We start from the raw sequence: 17,716 nt of genomic DNA, 5'->3' as shown, positions 1-17,716 counted from the left end.
CTGGCATGTGGTGCTGGGGGATTGAACCGTGGTCCCTGTGCTTTGCTAAGCTTGTTCTAAGTAGGTGCTTTAGACCACTGAGCCATCTCACCAGCCCTTCACCAGCATTTTGTATTGTGACTTTTTTCTTTAGTGCTAGAAATCTAATGCAGGTCCTTGAGCATGCCAGGGACACACTCTACCACTGAGGTGTATCCCTAGGCCCATATTATTATTATTATTATTATTATTTTATTATTATTTTTGGCCCATATTATTTTTATTTTAACCATTTTGACAGGGGTGCAGTGAAAAGCCTCTTCTTTTTTGTTGTGTCTTTTTTTTCCCTGCATTCCCTCCCCTCCCCTCTGCTCCCTCTTCTAGATAGGGTCTTGCTGTGTAGCCCAGGCTCAGACTTACTCTGTCATCCAGATTGACCTTGAAACTAGAATCCTGCCTCAGCCTCATGCTGGGATACAGGCATGTACCACGGTGCCTAGACTTGCCTACAAGGGAGGGCTTTGTTGGCCCTAGATTGTCAGCCAAGCCCTACTTCTGCATATTCCTAGGAACTAGAGGCTGCCATCCAGCCAGATACCAGCCTGGTTTCAATTATGACTGTGAATAATGAGATTGGAGTGAAACAGCCTATTGCAGAAATAGGTGAGTATTACGGTTTAACTCGATAGTTATCTCTTGCTTCCCACTGTGTTCCCTGTTAGGAGCAAGAGTAGGTTAGGAGCTCTAACACGACAGAGTGTAGAAAGGACATCAAAGGAGTCAGAATTTTAAGGACTTTGTTCATGAACATTTTAAGTGGCATAATGATCAATGTTTGAATTCATATCTAGTACCATTATTATTATTATTATTATTATTATTAATCTTTTTGTCTTTTTGATACAGAGTCTCACTATGCAGTCCAGGCTGGCCTTGAACTCACTTTGTAGCCCAGGGTGGCATCAAACTCACAATCATGCTCCTGCGTCAGCATTCCAAGTGCTAAGATTACAGGCATGTAACACAAAGCCCAGCAAGTGTAGTACTTTTTTAATTTTTTAATTTTTATTTGTTGGTGGTACCTGGGAGGGGAAACCCAGAGCTTTATGTATGCTAGACAAATGCTGTACCACTGAGCTACATTCTCAGCTCCAGATGATGAGTTTTAACACAGCACTGATCCTACCAGGAGTAGCTTCTAGGATTAAGCCCAAGCCTTGTACTTGTTAGACAAGTGTGTGTTGCTACCCCTGAGCAATGTTGTATGTCCCACTTTTAATTTATTTATTTATTTATTTATTTTTATTTATTTTTTTTTTACCAAAGTGACAAAAATTATCCAAAACAAACTTAACAGTGATAGGGCCAGCCGAACAGCTCAGTGGATTAAAGCGCCTGCAAGCAGGCACAGGGGCTGGGAGTTTGATCCCTGGACCTACCTGCTGGCCCTCCCCCCTGGGGCGTGCTGAGACAGCAATTGAGACTGGGTGTGGTGGCGCATGCCTGTAATGCCTGCTCTTGGGAGGCTGTAAAAAGGTGGATCACTACCAGTCTGATCTAGTAGTAAGATCCTGAACACCCTTCCCTAAAAATACAAAAAAAAAAAAAAAAAAGATTCTAGGGGCTGGCGAGATGGCTCAGTGGTCTAAAGCACCTACTTGGAACAAGTTTAGCAAACCACAGGGACCACGGTTCAATCCCCCAGCACCACATGCCAGCCAGCCTCGCCCCCTGGTGGGCTGAGCTGGCCACACACGCGCACACACACACAATAAATAAATAAATGTTTAAAAAAATAAATAAATAAAATGTAAATTGTATGTAAACATGAAATATATTAAAAAAAAAAAAAAGATTCTAGGTTCTAGGCCAGGCATGGTTACACATGCCTGTAATCCCAGCACTGCCTATAATCTCAGCACTCGGGAGGCTGAGACAGGAGGATTGTTATGAGTTTGAGACCAGCCTGGGCCACAAAGTGAGCTCAAGGCCAGCCTGAACTGCAGATAGACACCCGTCTCAAAAGGACAAAGAAAGAAAGACAGCTAGACAGACAGACAGACTATAAAAGTAATATGACTTATGGAAAGGCCAATATTAATGAGGTGATGAGAAAAATCTTATGCATGAGATAAGATGGGTTTTCATTTGTTGCTTTACCCTTTGTGTTTAGAGTGAAAGTAGGGGCGGGGACATGGAGAAAGGGTGAGAGAAAAGAGACAAGGTGGTGGGGGGAGATGGCTCAGTGGAATAAGTGCTTCCCTGGCATGCACATGGGGCCTGAGTTCAATCTTCAGTTCCACAAAAAAGAAAAGAAACGAGAGACAAGGGGAAGAGGAAGAGAGAAAAAGGAGGAAAAGATAGGGTAGGAGTGGGAGGAGATTTACTATAATACTAGCAGTAATTTACTTTGGGGAGAGACAGTTTATAGTGCATTGCGGGTTGTTTCCTGGTTATGTCCCAACCTTGTGCTGTGAGTTTTCCGCTCCATTATTTCCTCAGGGCAGATTTGCAGTTCCAGAAAGGTGTATTTCCACACTGATGCAGCCCAGGCTGTTGGAAAAATCCCACTTGATGTCAATGACATGAAAATCGATCTCATGAGCATCAGTGGCCACAAAATTTATGGTCCTAAAGGTACCAGTCACTCTTAGATTTCCTCTTCTTTGAACATCTCATCAAACCCTCTGACAGATGTTTCTTAGGGTCATTTGAGCTACAAACCATTATTATCAGAGAAACTTGTATGTTGAGAATGCTTTGCAGGGGGCTGGAGAGAGAGCTCAGAGGCATAAACACCTGCCTGGCAAGCATAAGGACCTGAGTTTGATCCCCCACCCCACATGCTATACAGTCTCAGCCCTGGATCCCCAGGTGCACTGTCTCAGCCCTGGATACAGGCACCATGCGGCCCCAGAACCAGGTGTGGTGGCGCAGGCCTGTAATCCCAGCACTAGGGAGGTTGAGCCAGGAGGATCTCTGCAAGCTCGAAACCAGCTGGGGACCACAAAAATGAGCATAAGGCCAATCTGAACTGCATAGTGAGACCCTGTCTCAAAAAAGGGGGGGAGGGGAGATAGCTCAGTAGAATAAGCACTTGCCTGGCGAGCACAAGGGCCTGGGTTCAATTCCTGGTTCCGCCAGAAAAAAAAGAGAATGCTTTGCAGAGTGCTAGTGTCCTTTATTTATTTTGTTATTTACTTACTTTCTCATTTCTTGGTGTTTTGGGGGCAGGATCCTATTTTGTTTAATTCACTCTGGCCTTGAACTCACTATGTACTTTAGGCTGGCTTTGAACTCAAGGTAATCCTCTTGCCTCAGTCTTTGAAGTGCTGGGATTACAAGTGTGTGTCACCACACACAGTTTGTGTCATTTAGCTGTAACCAAAAGTGCTATTTTATTTATTTAATTTTTATTCATTGTGTTGCCCAAACTGATTTTGTTTTGTTTTAATGTACTTGTTTGTTGCAGGGTCTTACTACACAGCACAGGCTCGTGGTAATCCTTCTAATTTCAGTCTTCGCAGTGCTGGGATTACAGGCATATGCCACTTTGCTCTGACTCTGGGCGGCTCAGCCAACCCTGTTGAGCAGGTTTGGCTCAACATGTGTTTCCGGGGATCAAATCACAGTCCCTGCATTTGCCTAAGCTTGCCTAAGCACTTACTTTAGTCAACTGAGCTATCTTGCTTGCCCTTGTTTTTTTTTAAACACTGGTCTTTTTTATTTTATTTTATTTTTTGCAGAACTAGGGATTGAACTCAGGTCCTTGCACTTGCCAGGGAAGCATTTATTCCACTGAGCCATCTCCCCAGCCCCTTGTTTTGTTTTTGAGGCAGGATCTAGCTTTGTAGTTCAGGCTGGCCTCAAACTCAGTAGATAGCGAAGCCTGACCTTGAACTTGTGACAGTCCTTCTGCCTCAGCCTCCCAGAGTGCTGAGATTACAGGCATGTTCCATCATGCCCAGGCCAAGCTGGTTTTGAACTTTTGATTCACTCACTTTAGCCTCCTGAGTAACTGAGATTATAGGTGTACACCACTGTGCCAATTTGGATTTCTTTGTTTCTTTCTGTTTTTTTTTTTTTTTGTGTGTGTGTGTGGAACTGGGGATTGAAGTCAGGTCCTTGAGCTTGCCAGGCAAGTGCATATTCCACTGAGCTATCTCCCTGGCCCCCAGTTTGGATTTCTTAACAAATGCAATAATTAATTTAAATTTGGAAACCACTGCTTTACATTTTTAAAAACCTATTTATTTATTTATTTGGTACAAGGTCTTGCTACCTGCTACCACCGTGATCCTCCTATCTCAGCTTCCTCAGTGCCAGGATTACACGCATGTGCCACAGTGGCTGCTCACTACCTCCATTTTGTGTCTAGCTTTTGTGTAGGAGATACATTTTATTTTAATTTATTTATTTTGCGGTGCTGAGGATTGAACTCAAAATCCTGTGCTTGCCAGGCAGGCACTTATGCCACTAAGCTAAATCCCCAGCCCAGGAGATGCATTTTTATTAAGTGCTCACATTATTCAAAAACCCTTGACTATTTTAGTGAATATCTTTATATACTCATGTTCATGCTCATATTTTTGGACAAACTTCATAAATTGTTTTAGTGAGTCACAGGATATACATGTTTTGCTAGACCTTGGGATATTGTGCTAATTCTGAGTACCATTCTCACCTCCTACCGCATTTTTTCTCTTCATTTTACTTTTAAACTTAGCACAGGTAATATATTCACGTTTGAAAATTGTCAAAAGAGCACACAGAAGAAGGTCTCCTTCCTGTCTCTACCCTTTTGGGGACATGGTGTCTTGTTCCCTCCCCCCGTTTGACAAGTCCCACTATGTTGCCAAGACCAGGTGTTTTGTTGTTTTTCTTTTTTTTCAGAAGTGGGGATTGAACTCCGGCCCTTGCACTTGCCAGGCAAGTGCTTATTCTACCCAGCCATCTCCCCGGCCCCTGCCAAGGCCAGTTTTAAACTCTTTGGGTTTAACCAATCTTGTTGCAGGTTCCCAAGTGCTGGGACTCTATAATAGCCTCATGACTATATAATAGTCATGCACCACTATACCTATATGCCTGGCCTAAGTAGTTTGCTAGAATTATTCTCTGCATTTTCTAGTATATAGTACCTATATACTTCCTCAACATCCCCCTTTTTAGCTAACTAGCATGTCATAATTTTGACCTTGCTTTTTCACCTAATAGTACATCCTTTTGATGATGATGATGATGATGATGATGATGATGATTTTGGTGGCCATCTCAGCCCACCCTGGGGGCTGGGCTGGCACAGCATGTGGATTGAACCATGGTCCCTACACACTTGCCTAAGCAGGCACTTTAGACCGCTGAGCTATCTCACTGGCCCCTTGTTTATTATTTTTAACTGTCCAAAGAGTTGGTGGTAGGGCCTGCCCATTAGCTCAGGTGTTTAAGTGCCTGCTGAAACAAAGCAGTCAGGCTCAGGATGCTGTGGTTCTGTCCCCTCATCCTCAAGCCAAACCAGACCTGCCCTGAAGGCATCCTGAGTGACCCCCCTAAGAAAAAAACAAAAAACAATAACAACAAAGAGTTGGGGGCAATTTCACCAGTTTTTCTTTTTATCAGTATGTTTTTGCAGTATATATGATTACATTCATCATTGAGAATTGGTACCTGTGTATAATGTTTTAGGCCTGACATGGTGATACACACTGGCAAACCCAACACTTGGTGGATGAGGCAATAGGCTCGCTATGAGTTTGAGCCAGCCTGGGCTGTCCAGTGAGTCTAGGCCAACCTGAGCTATATAGTAAGATCCTGCCTCAAAAACGAAGAAAAAAGTAGGTGGGGAGATAACTTGGCAGTCTAAGAGTCTGCCTAGCAAGCACTAGGGCCTGGGTTCAGTCCCCAGTACCTCATGTGGTGCTGGCCTGGGGGTGGGGTGACACAGGTGTCTGGGAGTGTAGTGCTGGCCCTGAAACCAGGCGTGGTGGCACACACTTGTAATCCCAGTGCTGGGGAAGCTGACACAGGTGGATCACTAGGAGTCTGAACTCTGTAGTGAGACCCTGTAACAAAGAGATAAATAAATAAATAGAACCCTCCAAACAACGCACAAAAAACCACAATTCATAATACATTTTAGGGCTGGTGAGATGGCTCAGTGGTCTAAAGCACCTACTTAGAACAAGTTTAGCAAAGCACAGGGACCGCAGTTCAATCCCCCAGCACCACATGCCACCCAGCCCCGCCCCCTGGTGGGCTGAGCTGGCCACACACACACACACACACACACACACACACAAATAAACAAAATTAAAAAAATAATAATAATACATTTTAATTCTCAACTTCTACATAATATATCTTAACTCTCTTCATTCACCATTTTTTCTAGCCATATATAGTAGAGGTTTTACAGTGTCAGTACAGAAAGATCTTCCACATTTTTAAAAAAATGTGTCTGGTACAGGGTCTCACTGTATAGTTCAGACTTGCAGTGATCTTCCTGTTTTCAGCCCCTTCAGTGCTGGGATTACAAGTGTGCGCCACCCCATCCTGTCTTGGTGGCCGGCTCTGGGCACCCAGGGTTGGGCAAGCCTGGCCTGTAGTGCTAGGGATTGAACCTCAAAGGCGCTTAGTCTGCTGAGCTATCTTGCTGGCCCTTTCTGCATTCATTGATACGCCTGCTTGCTGTTTCATTGAATGGACATATTACAGTTTATTTGGTGTTCCTCTGATGGCCATCCAAATTATTTTTAATCTTCTTGCTCTCATAATAATGTTGCAGTGTATGATATCATGCCTTTCTGATGTTAAATAGTTTTGCTAAATATTATGTTCTTACTGCCATTTTTTTCTTTTGTTTTTTTTAGAAAAATCCTAAATTTATAGGAAAGTTGAAATAATATTTTGATCTCTTTGAAAAGTGGCATTTTATTTCATCTGTGTCTCTCTGTTTATGTTCTTTTTTCTAACTAATTTTGCTTCCCAGGAGTTGGTGCCATCTACATCCGCCGCCGGCCCCGAGTGCGTGTGGAGCCTCTGCAGAGCGGAGGGGGGCAGGAGCGGGGTATGCGGTCTGGGACAGTGCCCACACCCTTGGTGGTGGGGCTGGGGGCTGCGTGTGAGGTGGCACAGCAAGAGATGGAGGTACGGGGAGCACTTTCTTCCCATTGCTTCTCCCCCTGTGTTGGGTCCCAAGCTAAGTCAGACCTCTGCTGGAAGAGATTGAAGAAAACTCTACCCTCTCCAGATGCTTCTGTCCCCTTGTTCTGAGGGAAATTCCCAGGCTCCAAACCCCAGGCCCCATGAGTATTACCAGCTGATCTGCTTCTGGGTGGTTGGGGTCCATGTTTGGTTACTGAGCATCTTTCACGCCGTGGGCACTGTATGCAGTGCTGGATGCACAGTGGTCTTCATGGATAACATAGGTCGGAGGTGAGTTTGCTGCACAGTCACTCCTGGGGTGAGGACAGGGCTCCTGGAACTGTGGGTTTTCTCAGCTGGTTGGTGGTCACTGTGCTTAGTACTTACTCCCTGCCTGTCCCTTAGTATGACCACAAGCGGGTCTCACAGTTAGCAGAGCGGCTGATACAGAAGATAATGAAGAGCCTTCCGGATGTGGTGATGAATGGGGACCCAGAACACCACTACCCTGGTATGGATTTGCCTTTCGTCCCCCATGCTGAAAGGGACTAAGATTCTGAAGCCCTTCTTATAGAGTCGCTTCTTTGTTCTAGGGTGTATCAACCTCTCCTTTGCATATGTGGAAGGGGAGAGTCTGCTGATGGCACTCAAGGATGTTGCTTTGTCCTCAGGGAGGTGAGTCTGACCATGTATACATAGGGACTGTGGTGGGGTCAAAAAGCCTGGCTTCTAAGTTACATAAAGGTTACTAAGCTTCCTGATATGGAGAAAATAAGCACAAAAGTGTTTGTTTTTTTTTGTCTTTTTGAGGCAGGGTCTTAATATGCAGTTCGGGCTGCCCTTGAATTCATTTTGTAGTCCAGGGTGGTCTTGAACTTACAAGTTCCTCCTGCCTCAGCCTCCTGAGTACTGGGATTACAGGTGTGTGCCACCACACCTGGCATATAAGTTCTTTTTTTTTTTTTTTTTTTCTGTACTAGGGATTAAACTCAACACTTTGCACTTGCCAGGCAGGCAGTTAGATCACTGAGCTATTTCCCCAGCTCTAAGAGTTCTTGATTCACAATACAGATCATCTTTTTTGTCTGGCTAGGCATAGGCTGAAGCTTGCCACCCTAGCAGGGTTTTCTGGGGGAGAATTTTATTCCTTTTGTAGTCCCAGGGAGTATATGTTTCTGTTCTAGGGTTATACTAGCAGTTCTGTTGTAGGCCTCCAGAGCTAAAATGCTCAAGGACCTCCAATGGCTTAGGTGCTCTCTGGGCTGGTAGATAGTATTTTCTGTTTTGGGGGAGTGAGCACAGGGCTCTCTGCTGCCTCTTCCTGTCAGATCCAGCCATGGGCTATTATGTTCTGTCATACTTTGGCAGAGCAGCTAGCTTCAAGTCCCCAGTGTGTACAGGACAGCATCAGGCCCTTTGGTGTGCTAGATCAGGTATATATTGTCCCTGTGATGTGAATCCATGGCCTTGGGGGGCAGGTGGAAGTATGAACTGGGGACTTGGGGCTTGAAGCAGATGCTGATGATGAACTGTCTCTTTCTTTAGTGCTTGTACCTCTGCATCTCTGGAGCCCTCTTATGTCCTTAGAGCAATTGGCGCTGATGAGGATTTAGCACACTCTTCTATCAGGTTAGTAATTTGAGCAGCAACATTTATAAAAGGAGCTGTGTGTGTGTGTGTGTGTGTGTGTGTGTGTGTGTGTGACTCTGGATTAAATCCAGGGCCTCATGCATGCTAATAAGTTCATTGCCAAAAGCATTGCTTTTAATTTTCATCTCATGTTATAGTTTTTCTCAATCTGGTTCTTTCTATCGTTTGTTTGTTTGGTGCTGATTCTTGAGTCTGGGCCCTTGCAGATGCTAAGCATGTGCTGTATCCCTGAAGTATACCTTCAACCTTCCCTTATCTCTTGTTTCTAGAGCAGAGGTTCTCAGACTTCATTGAGTATCATCTGGGAAGTTTATAAAAGATAGCCATTTCTGAGTCCCATATGCAGAGATTTTCTTCTGCTATGTCGGGAGGGAAGAATAGGAAATTTCTTAGGTGACTCTGATGTGTTAGCAGACCATGTTCTACAAAACTCTGGCCTAGAGGGGAAGGTCCATGTTCTTGTCATCTTGACTTTCTGTAGTAGATCTTCAGTGGATATTGGCCAAATAAATTGACCCCTGTCTCAGTTATTCTTCTCTCTTTCCTGGGACAAAATACCCAATACCCAAAATGAAGGAAGGAAAAATTTATTTAGCTCCCAGTTAGTGGAAGTTTCAGTCTGTACTTGGCTGGCTCCAAGACAGAGTGGCACATGGCACAGAGCAGCTGTTCATGGAGGCAGCACAGAGCTACAACACAGGTGGCAGCAGCTCAGGCAAGTAGCTAGCCTCGCTCCTTCCTTACATAGTAATGCAAATTACGTACCCCAGCATTGGATCAAGAATCAATCACAAACTCTAGAAGCCGCCCATGACTGCATGAGGCTTTGGGGGGGATAACTAGATACAGACCGTAACCCCAGTACTACTTCTGATGGCATGCTCTTCCTCTGTGCCCTCTTCAGGTTTGGCATTGGCCGCTTCACGACTGAAGAAGAAGTAGACTATACTGTGGAGAAATGTATCCAGCATGTGAAACGCCTTAGAGAAATGAGGTATGTGCTGTTGGAAGAAACTAATCCTGGCCCCCTCTTATCCCTGGGCTATGTGTTCACACTACTGGAAACCGAAGTGTGAGAATACTTAGGTTTTGGGATTCAGAGATTCTAAATTGTAAAAGCAAGAAAGTGAATATTCTTGGCCACTTTTTTTTAAAAACATTAAAAGTAAGTATATCAGTGCAGGTAGTACATTCCCTTGCTTAGTTCATTTATGTGTGTGTATGTGTGCGTGCATGCTTGCTTGCTGGCTGGCTTTTTTTCTTTCTTTCTGGTACTGAGAATTGAACCCATGGTCTTCTGTCTTACTTACTTTTCTCTCATCGCTGGGACAAATGCCCAGCACCCAAAATGAAGGAAGGAAAAGCTTATTTAGCTCACAGTTAGTGGAGGTTTCAGTTTATGCTCAGCTGGCTCCAAGGCAGAGTGACATGGCAGAGAAAACAGCTGTTCATGGCTGTGGCAAAAAGCAAGAGCAAGCACTTACCTGGCAAGCACAAGGGTCTAAGTTCAATCCCTGGTTCCACCAAAAAAAAAAAAAAAAAAAGCAAGAGCAAAGGGAGTGGTGGCAGTAATGGCTACAGACAGCAAATCTGTCTCCCTTGTGTTGCATTCAGGCTATGTGCCCCAGGCCAGGTATAACACTCATATCCATAACCCAGCACTGGATTAGGAATTAATCACAAAGTCTAGAAGTCTATTGTATGACTGCATGAGACTTGGGGGGGATACCTATACACAAACCTTATCATGCACACTAGTCATGCTCTACCTTTTAGACACACACACACCCCCTTAACTTTTAGTTTTTACTTTGAAATAGGGTCTCAGGGGCCAGGGAGATGGCTCAGTAGAATAAGTGCTTGCCTGGCAAGTGCAAGGGCCTGAGTTCAATCCCGGGTTCCAGAAATAGGGTCTCACTAAGTTGTTCAGATTAGACTCAGCTTGTGACCCTCCTGCCTAGGCCTTCCAAATAGCTGGGAATTCTGTTGTATGCCACTATACCTAGCAAAATAAGAATTCTTTTTTAAGCTTTTTTAAAAAAATGTATTTAGTACAGAATCTAGAGGGTCTACGGAGTCTTACTATGTAGATCTGACTCCTAGTGATTCTTCTGTTTTCAGGCTCCCAAGTGCTGGAATTACAGGTGTGTGCCACTATGCCCAGTCTCAGTCTCCATCTCAGTGCACCCTTGTGGCGGGGCCAGCACAGCACTCTGGGATTTGAACCCCAGCCACTGCGCTCTGCGTAAGCAGGCTCTTTAGTCGGCTGAGCTATCTGCCTGGCCCTTTTTTTTTTTTTTTTTAATTCTTAATTTGAGTTCTGTGATAGCTAATTAAGAGATACATGATAGCCCTGAAATTGTATGGTAAATATTTTAAGATTGTGCACTTTCCTTTGAAAGTACATGGTTCCCTTGAGATTTTTAAATTGTTTTAGTTTTGAAACAAGGTCTTAGCTTAGGCTGGCCTTGAACTTACTATGTAGCTCAGACTTGTCTCAAAGTTGTAGCAGTCCTTCCACCTTAGTCCCCTGAGTGCTGGAATCATTAGGTGTGCCGCACCATGCCCACTTTCCATGAGATTCCTCAAAGAGTAAGAGCTAGTACTTAGTGTTTTTTTTTTTTTGTTTTTTTTTTTTTGAGGAACCAGGAATTGAACTCAGGCCCTTGCTTGCCAGGGAAGTGCTTATTCCACTGAGCTATCTCCCCGGCCCCTACTTAGTGGTTTTTGTAAAGTGAAGAGATTCCTAGCTGGATGTGATCTTGCTTGTCTGTAATCTCAGCACCCTTGAGAGGATGAGGGAGGAGGATCACAAGTTATAGTTCAGCCTAAGGTACTCAGGGACTTAGAAAGACCCTGTCTTAAGACAAAAAATAGGGGCTGGGGATATAGCTTAGCGGCTTAAGTACCTGCCTGGCAAGTGCAAGGTATGGGAGTTCAATTCCTAGTACTACAAAAAAAAAAAGAAGAAGAAGAAGAGGAAGAGGAAGAGGAAGAGGAAGAGGAAGAAGAGGAGGAGGAGGAGGAGGAGGAGGCTGGCAACAACATAGCTCTATGCAAAAGTTCAGAGTACAATCCTCAGTATGGAAAAAAAAAAAAAGGCAAGAGATTCTGTACTATTGAGCTGCCTCCCAGTGGGTATGTTTGACTCTGTCTCTGGTCCAGTTGACTTTCAGGATTCCCTGGGACCCACTTGATAAAGAGAGGAAGTTTGAGTATGGACCTTGCTTCCCTTTGTGAGCTCTTCCCAGCCTTTCTGTGTTCTAGATTTTCCTTGGTATGGTATAGCTGTATTGTACCTACGGCTTGCATAGGGTTCTTAGGCTCCAGATTCTTCCTTGGCTTTACTTTTTGGCACAGTTACGTCTGGTACTGACAATGACCATACTTGCTTTCTTTTTTACCTGTTTGGTACAGGGTGTCAGTACACAGCTTGGACTTGTAGTGATCCTCCTGTTTTCAGCTTCCCCAGTGCTGGGATTATAGGTGTGCGCCACCACCTCTGATCTCAGTGGCCGGTTCAGCACACTGGGGGCGGGACGGCTTGGCATGTGGTGCTGGGGACTGAACCCCAGTCCCTGTGTTTGCCTAAGCAGGCACTTGATAATACTTTCCTATTCTTCCTGTGTCTTCAGTATTTGTACCCTATTCTGATCTTTTACAAACTGAATTCAGGGGCTGGGGAGATGACACAGTGGAATAAGCACTTCCCTGGCAAGCGCAAGGGCCTGAGTTCAATCCCTGGTTCTGCAAAAAAGAAAGAAAGAAACAAATTGAATTCAGTCTGGTCCCATTAATTTCACAAAAGCCTTACTTTATGATCCTATTAGGGACTGGAAGGAGATTACTGATTATATTGTGTCAAGGAAAAATCTCACAAATAGATCTCCTTTGCTGGGCATGATGGCACATGCCTATAATCCCAGCAGTACAGGAAGCCAGGGCAGGAAGATCACAAGTTTAAGGTCAGCCTAAGGAAAACAGCAAGACCCTGTCTGAAGATTAAAAATTTAAAGTGGTTGGACATACAGCTTCGCGCTTCTGGGCTCAAAGCCCACTACCACCGAAGCAACTAAACCAAGAAAAACCAAACACAAATAAAAAAAATCCCCAGAAACTAAGCCAAAACAAAAACAGAAAGGCACGCTGGGAATGTGGAGTATAAATGCCTGCAGGGCGTGCTGAGAAATGATTGAGAGACTGTGCAGTGGTGCGCACCCGTAACCCAGCACTTGGGAGGCTGAAAACAGGAGGATCACTACGAGTCAGGTCTACATAGTGAGACCCTATACACCCTGTAGACCCTGTCCTAAATTCATTTAAAAAAAGAAAAATGTGTGAGATAATCAAGAGTAGAATCAAATCAGGGGTGATTGTACACCTCTGTAATCCCAGTACTTGGGAGACAGAGGTGGGAAGGCCACAAGTTTGAGCCCATCCTAAGCAGTTTAACAATTTAGCAAGACCCTGTCTCAAAAAATATTTTTTTTGGTCAGAATATATTTATTGAGAGAAAAAATGCTCCTGTCTTGAGAGAGGGACAGGAGGGGGGCCCCAAGCAGGTAGTTCCCCCCAGGAAGTTGTCTCTTGCAGGGACTTTTGTAGAGGAAAACCATGTGGTGAGGCAGGTCTAAGGTGGTGGAGGGGCTGGTGAGATGGCTCAGTGGTCTAAAGCACCTATTTAGAACAAGCTTAGCAAAGCACAGAGACCACAGTTCAATCCCCCAGCACCACATGCCAGCCCGCCCCGCCCCCTGGTGGGCTGAGCTGGCCACACACACACACACACACACACACACACACACACACAAATAAATAAAAATATAAGGTGGTGGAGAAGACATAGGAACTTGCTTAGCTGGGCATGAGGTGGGATTAACATTCGAAACATAAATTTGTTACCTAAGCAAGTCCCAATCCAGAATTTATGAAAGAAAAGCAAACTTATACCTCCATCCAATGATCTCGGTGGGAAACTCCAAAATGATACAGGGAGAAAAACTGGTCTCAGGTGGGTGACCTCCACATCACATAGGGCTCTGGACCTGACCTGCACGAGTTCGTGTTCTCTAAAACCGAAGAATGAATTTTAGGAACAAACAGAGGTTATGAGCAGAATATATTTATTGAGAGAAAGAAAGCTCCTGTCCCGAGAGAGGGACAGGAGCGGGGGCCTGAGCGGGTAGTTCCCCCTCTCAAAATTTTAAAAAATAAAGAACAAAAGAAAGAAAGAACACATCACAACTGTCCTTCAGAACCGTTCATGCAGGGTCCCATTGCAGCTGAACTTGGGACCTAGTTAATTTTGTTTATTGGCGGTTTCATAGAGGCTAGAATTGACCAGAATATTTTAAAAATTATATTTTATTTATTTGTTTTTGTTGTTTTTTTGGCTTGCTCAGCCTACCCTGAGGGTGGGGCTGGCACAGCATGTGGTGCTGGAGATTGAACTGCAGTCCCCTGTACCTGCCTAAGCTTTCCTAAGCAGGCATTTTAGGCTGCTGAGCTATTTCACTGGCCTCCAAAATTCTTTTTTTTTTTTTTTTTGTGGAACCAGGGATTTAACTCAGGTCCTTGCATTTGCCAAGCAAGAGCTTATTCTACTGAGCTATCTTCCCAGCCCCTAGCAAAATTCTATTTTAAAGAGAAAAAAAAAAAAAATCAGAACAAGATAAAAGTAAGAATGGTATGGGGCTGGAGAGATGGCTCAGTGGTCTAAAGCACCTACTTGAAACAAGTTTGGCAAAGCACAGGGACTGCGGTTCAATCCTCCAGCACCACATGCCAGCCAGCCCCGCCCCCTGGTGGGCTGAGCTGGCCACACACACACACACACAATAAATAAATGTAATAAATATAAATAAATATTTAAAAAAAAAAAAAGAATGGTAAATACAATAGGTATTGTTATCTTTAAATTGGTTACTCAGAATTAGTACAAGAGGGGCCAGGGAGATGGCTCTGTAGAATAAGTGTTTGCCTGGCAAATGCAAGCGTCTGAGTTCAATCCCCGGTTCTGCAAAAAATAAAATAAAATTAGTACAAGATGCAAACATTTAATTGTCCAAACAATATTAGCACAAACTTTAGAACTGACCAGGATTTAAAGGTAGCTGGGATTTATTGGACAAATGATTAGTGTTGAGATCCACTAGGACAAAAGCCAGAGACAGAAGGAGGTGAATCAGTCATTGCCCAGGGCCCTGGAGCCAGTGTTGGCTACCCCTTGTGCAATCCTCACTCACTGTGTGCCTCTTTTCTTTGGCAGTCCTCTCTGGGAGATGGTCCAGGATGGCATTGACCTCAAGAGTATCAAGTGGACTCAACACTAGAAGAAAGTGCCCCCACTCTGTGCTGGCCTGGCTGGTCCTATCTCACTGACCCATACACACTGGGTATTTCTTACTTCCAGGGTGTGCTCTGTGATCAAACTGTAATTACTGTATCCCAGTTAAATTTATCACAGCCCACTTCCAAGTCGCAAACACAATGAAAGTATCTTTCCCCAGCCTTAGTGACTTTGCTGGGGTATATTCCCCATTTTTCTTCACAAGTTCTTCTCTGGTCTGATAGTGGGTGGACATTTCCATCCTGAAGCAGTAGAGATGTTTGCTACAATATTTCTGCTGGACGTATCTATGACTTCTGTGCAGATTGAAGAACTAGAAGAAGGTTGTTTGTTCAGGGACTCTGTTGTAGTATGTGGACATTTGAATTGCTTTTTGTTGTTCAGCTGGACTGGCTACTTCAGCAATATTAAATAATCAACTCCTTTACGTACGTGTGTGTGTGTGTGTGTGTGTGTGTGTGTGTGTTTATGTGTGTGGTTCTGAAGGACAGCTCTTCCTATTGTCTGTAGACCAAACAACAAGTTTCTTAGAAGGCTTACAATGTACCCTTGAGTTACAACTGGTCTGACCTATAAATAGCTTGGATTATGGGCAGAATTCTAGTTTTAATGTACCTTATGACCAGCTCTGAACCCTGACAGAAAGGGTTCTGAAGCCCTACAGAAAGTTTTGAGTTAAGACCTGAGTGCCAGCAGCTTTTGGTTCCCAATGGTCTCAGATGCCTATTTAAACATTAAAGAGTTCTGGAAGGAACATTACAACATCCTTTCTTGTATGGGGTTCACTGAGAAATCCGGGCCAAGTTCTCTAAGGATGCGGAGATCGACCTGTGTACAAGACTGAAGGCTGTGTAGAGGAGCCCAAGCCTTCAGCTGACAACTTGAATTACACCCAGGCCTCGAGAATGAATTGAGTTCATAAATCAAGGGTCCACTGTTCTTTTTATTCTCATCTTCCTTTTATTAATTTTATTTATTTATTTTTTTTGCAGAACCGGGGATTGAACTCAGATCCTTGAGTTTGCCAGTCAAGCGCTTATCCTACTGAGCCATCTCCCCAGCCCCCCATCTTCCTTTTAATAGAGCTAGAAATATCTATATGACTCCATCTATTATTGTGATAATTTGTTCCTTTAAAATTTGTTCATTTGAAGATTGGAGAAATAAACTGATCTTCTGTTTTACTGTTACTGTATAAGAATCAGAAAAAGTTAAAAAAGAAGTTGAAGGGCTGGGGGAGATAGCTTGGTAGTTTAAGCACCTGCCTGGCAAGCACAAGGACCTGGGTTCAATCCCTGATACCACATCCCATGCCACTGTGCTGGCCACTGAAACCGGGCATGGTGGCACATGCCTGTAATACTGGCACTGGGGAGGCTGAGAAAGGAGGATCAGTATGAGTCTGAGCTGTGTAGCACAACCCTGTACCAAATAAGTAAAAGATTAAAAATAAAAGTGATTCAAAGGACCAGGGAAATGGCTCAGTAGAAGGGCCTGAGTTCAATCCCCAGTTGGGCCAAAAAGAAAAAAAAAAAAAGTGATTCAAATGGAAAATTTTGAAAAAGTTCAAGCTGCACTTGGGAATTATGGAGAAGTCCACCTGATTTCCATAGATGCATCACTTAAGTTGCATATCTCTTCATTCAGCAGTTAAATGCCTGTCAGTATCCAGACATTCTTTGTGTTTTGGTAAAAGGCGAAAGGTTTATAGGATCTGAAGAGAAACCACAGGATTCTTCTGTGTTTTCAGGGAGATAGTAGTTGATAGGAACAAAAAGGAATCCCCCACATTTCCACTGCATCCTGGACCTTCCCAGCTAGGGAGAGGACCCAGACTGGTGGTGGCTTCATACCTGGCCAGGGCACTTGGCCTGGAGCTCCAGCAGTGCTTTGTGGTTTTGGAGTATTTGACAGTTTCACAATGTGTTTTCAGGTCATCACATTAGGATTTATTGGGCTCTATCATGTGGTTTCCTTCAGCTGTGTTCAGTTTGAGCTCCACCCCACCCCACCTGTACCAGATAGAAAGTGGAGAGCTAATTGCAGAGGCAGCCTCTGGGAAGTTCTTTAGTTAGGAGCATTCCAAAGCCTGTACCCGTATATGCGAAGCACAGAACTCTAGTTAAAAATTCACATTGGCTGAGTTCAATCCCTGGTTCCGAAGGAAAAAAAAAATTCACATTGGAAATAAAAGTAATTCACAGAACCCCACAATGCCGAGAGTGGTAACTCATGCAGTCTCCATTGAGCTTTATTTTATTTTATTTTCCATAATTTTATTGATAAATAGCAATGAGATAGTTTCAAATCAAATTGGTAGGACAATTTCAATAATCAACACATTGTATACATTCTTCCCAGTGGTTAATTGCTGTACAAGATGTGGACATGATATCCTATCTCCAAACACCATTAAAACAAATCCCGGGGCTGGTGAGATGGCTCAGTGGTCTAAAGCACCTATTTAGAACAAGCTTAGCAAACCACAGGGACCACGGTTCAATCCACAGGGACCACGGTTCAATCCCCCAGCACCACATGCCAGCCAGCCCCGCCCCCTGGTGGGCTGAGCTGGCCACACACACACACACACACACA

The 17,716-nt window shown here is 44.1% G+C and overlaps 1 protein-coding gene across 3 annotated transcripts in view; it reads left to right on the top strand.

Annotated features, from left to right (window-relative positions):
• Nfs1 (NFS1, cysteine desulfurase) overlaps positions 1 to 15,545 on the top strand; it is a 27,858-nt gene extending 12,313 nt beyond the window's left edge. For 2 of the 3 annotated variants that reach the window (XM_004630870.3, XM_004630871.3), the window contains 8 exons: positions 549 to 642; positions 2,482 to 2,616; positions 6,965 to 7,122; positions 7,525 to 7,630; positions 7,713 to 7,794; positions 8,665 to 8,748; positions 9,674 to 9,763; positions 15,038 to 15,545. In XM_004630870.3, coding sequence (XP_004630927.1) covers positions 549 to 642; positions 2,482 to 2,616; positions 6,965 to 7,122; positions 7,525 to 7,630; positions 7,713 to 7,794; positions 8,665 to 8,748; positions 9,674 to 9,763; positions 15,038 to 15,101 — 813 coding nt within the window. In that variant the 3' untranslated portion in view covers positions 15,102 to 15,545. The remainder of the gene's footprint in view (positions 1 to 548; positions 643 to 2,481; positions 2,617 to 6,964; positions 7,123 to 7,524; positions 7,631 to 7,712; positions 7,795 to 8,664; positions 8,749 to 9,673; positions 9,764 to 15,037) is intronic. The other variant, XM_023714843.1, reaches the window with a different exon arrangement.
• The last annotated feature ends 2,171 nt before the right edge of the window (positions 15,546 to 17,716 follow it).

The sequence above is a fragment of the Octodon degus genome, unplaced genomic scaffold (assembly GCF_000260255.1).
Source record: "Octodon degus isolate 3935 unplaced genomic scaffold, OctDeg1.0 scaffold00037, whole genome shotgun sequence".
In the NCBI taxonomy this organism is placed as follows: Eukaryota; Metazoa; Chordata; class Mammalia; order Rodentia; family Octodontidae; genus Octodon; species Octodon degus.
This window is presented reverse-complemented; position numbering and strand designations above follow the sequence as displayed.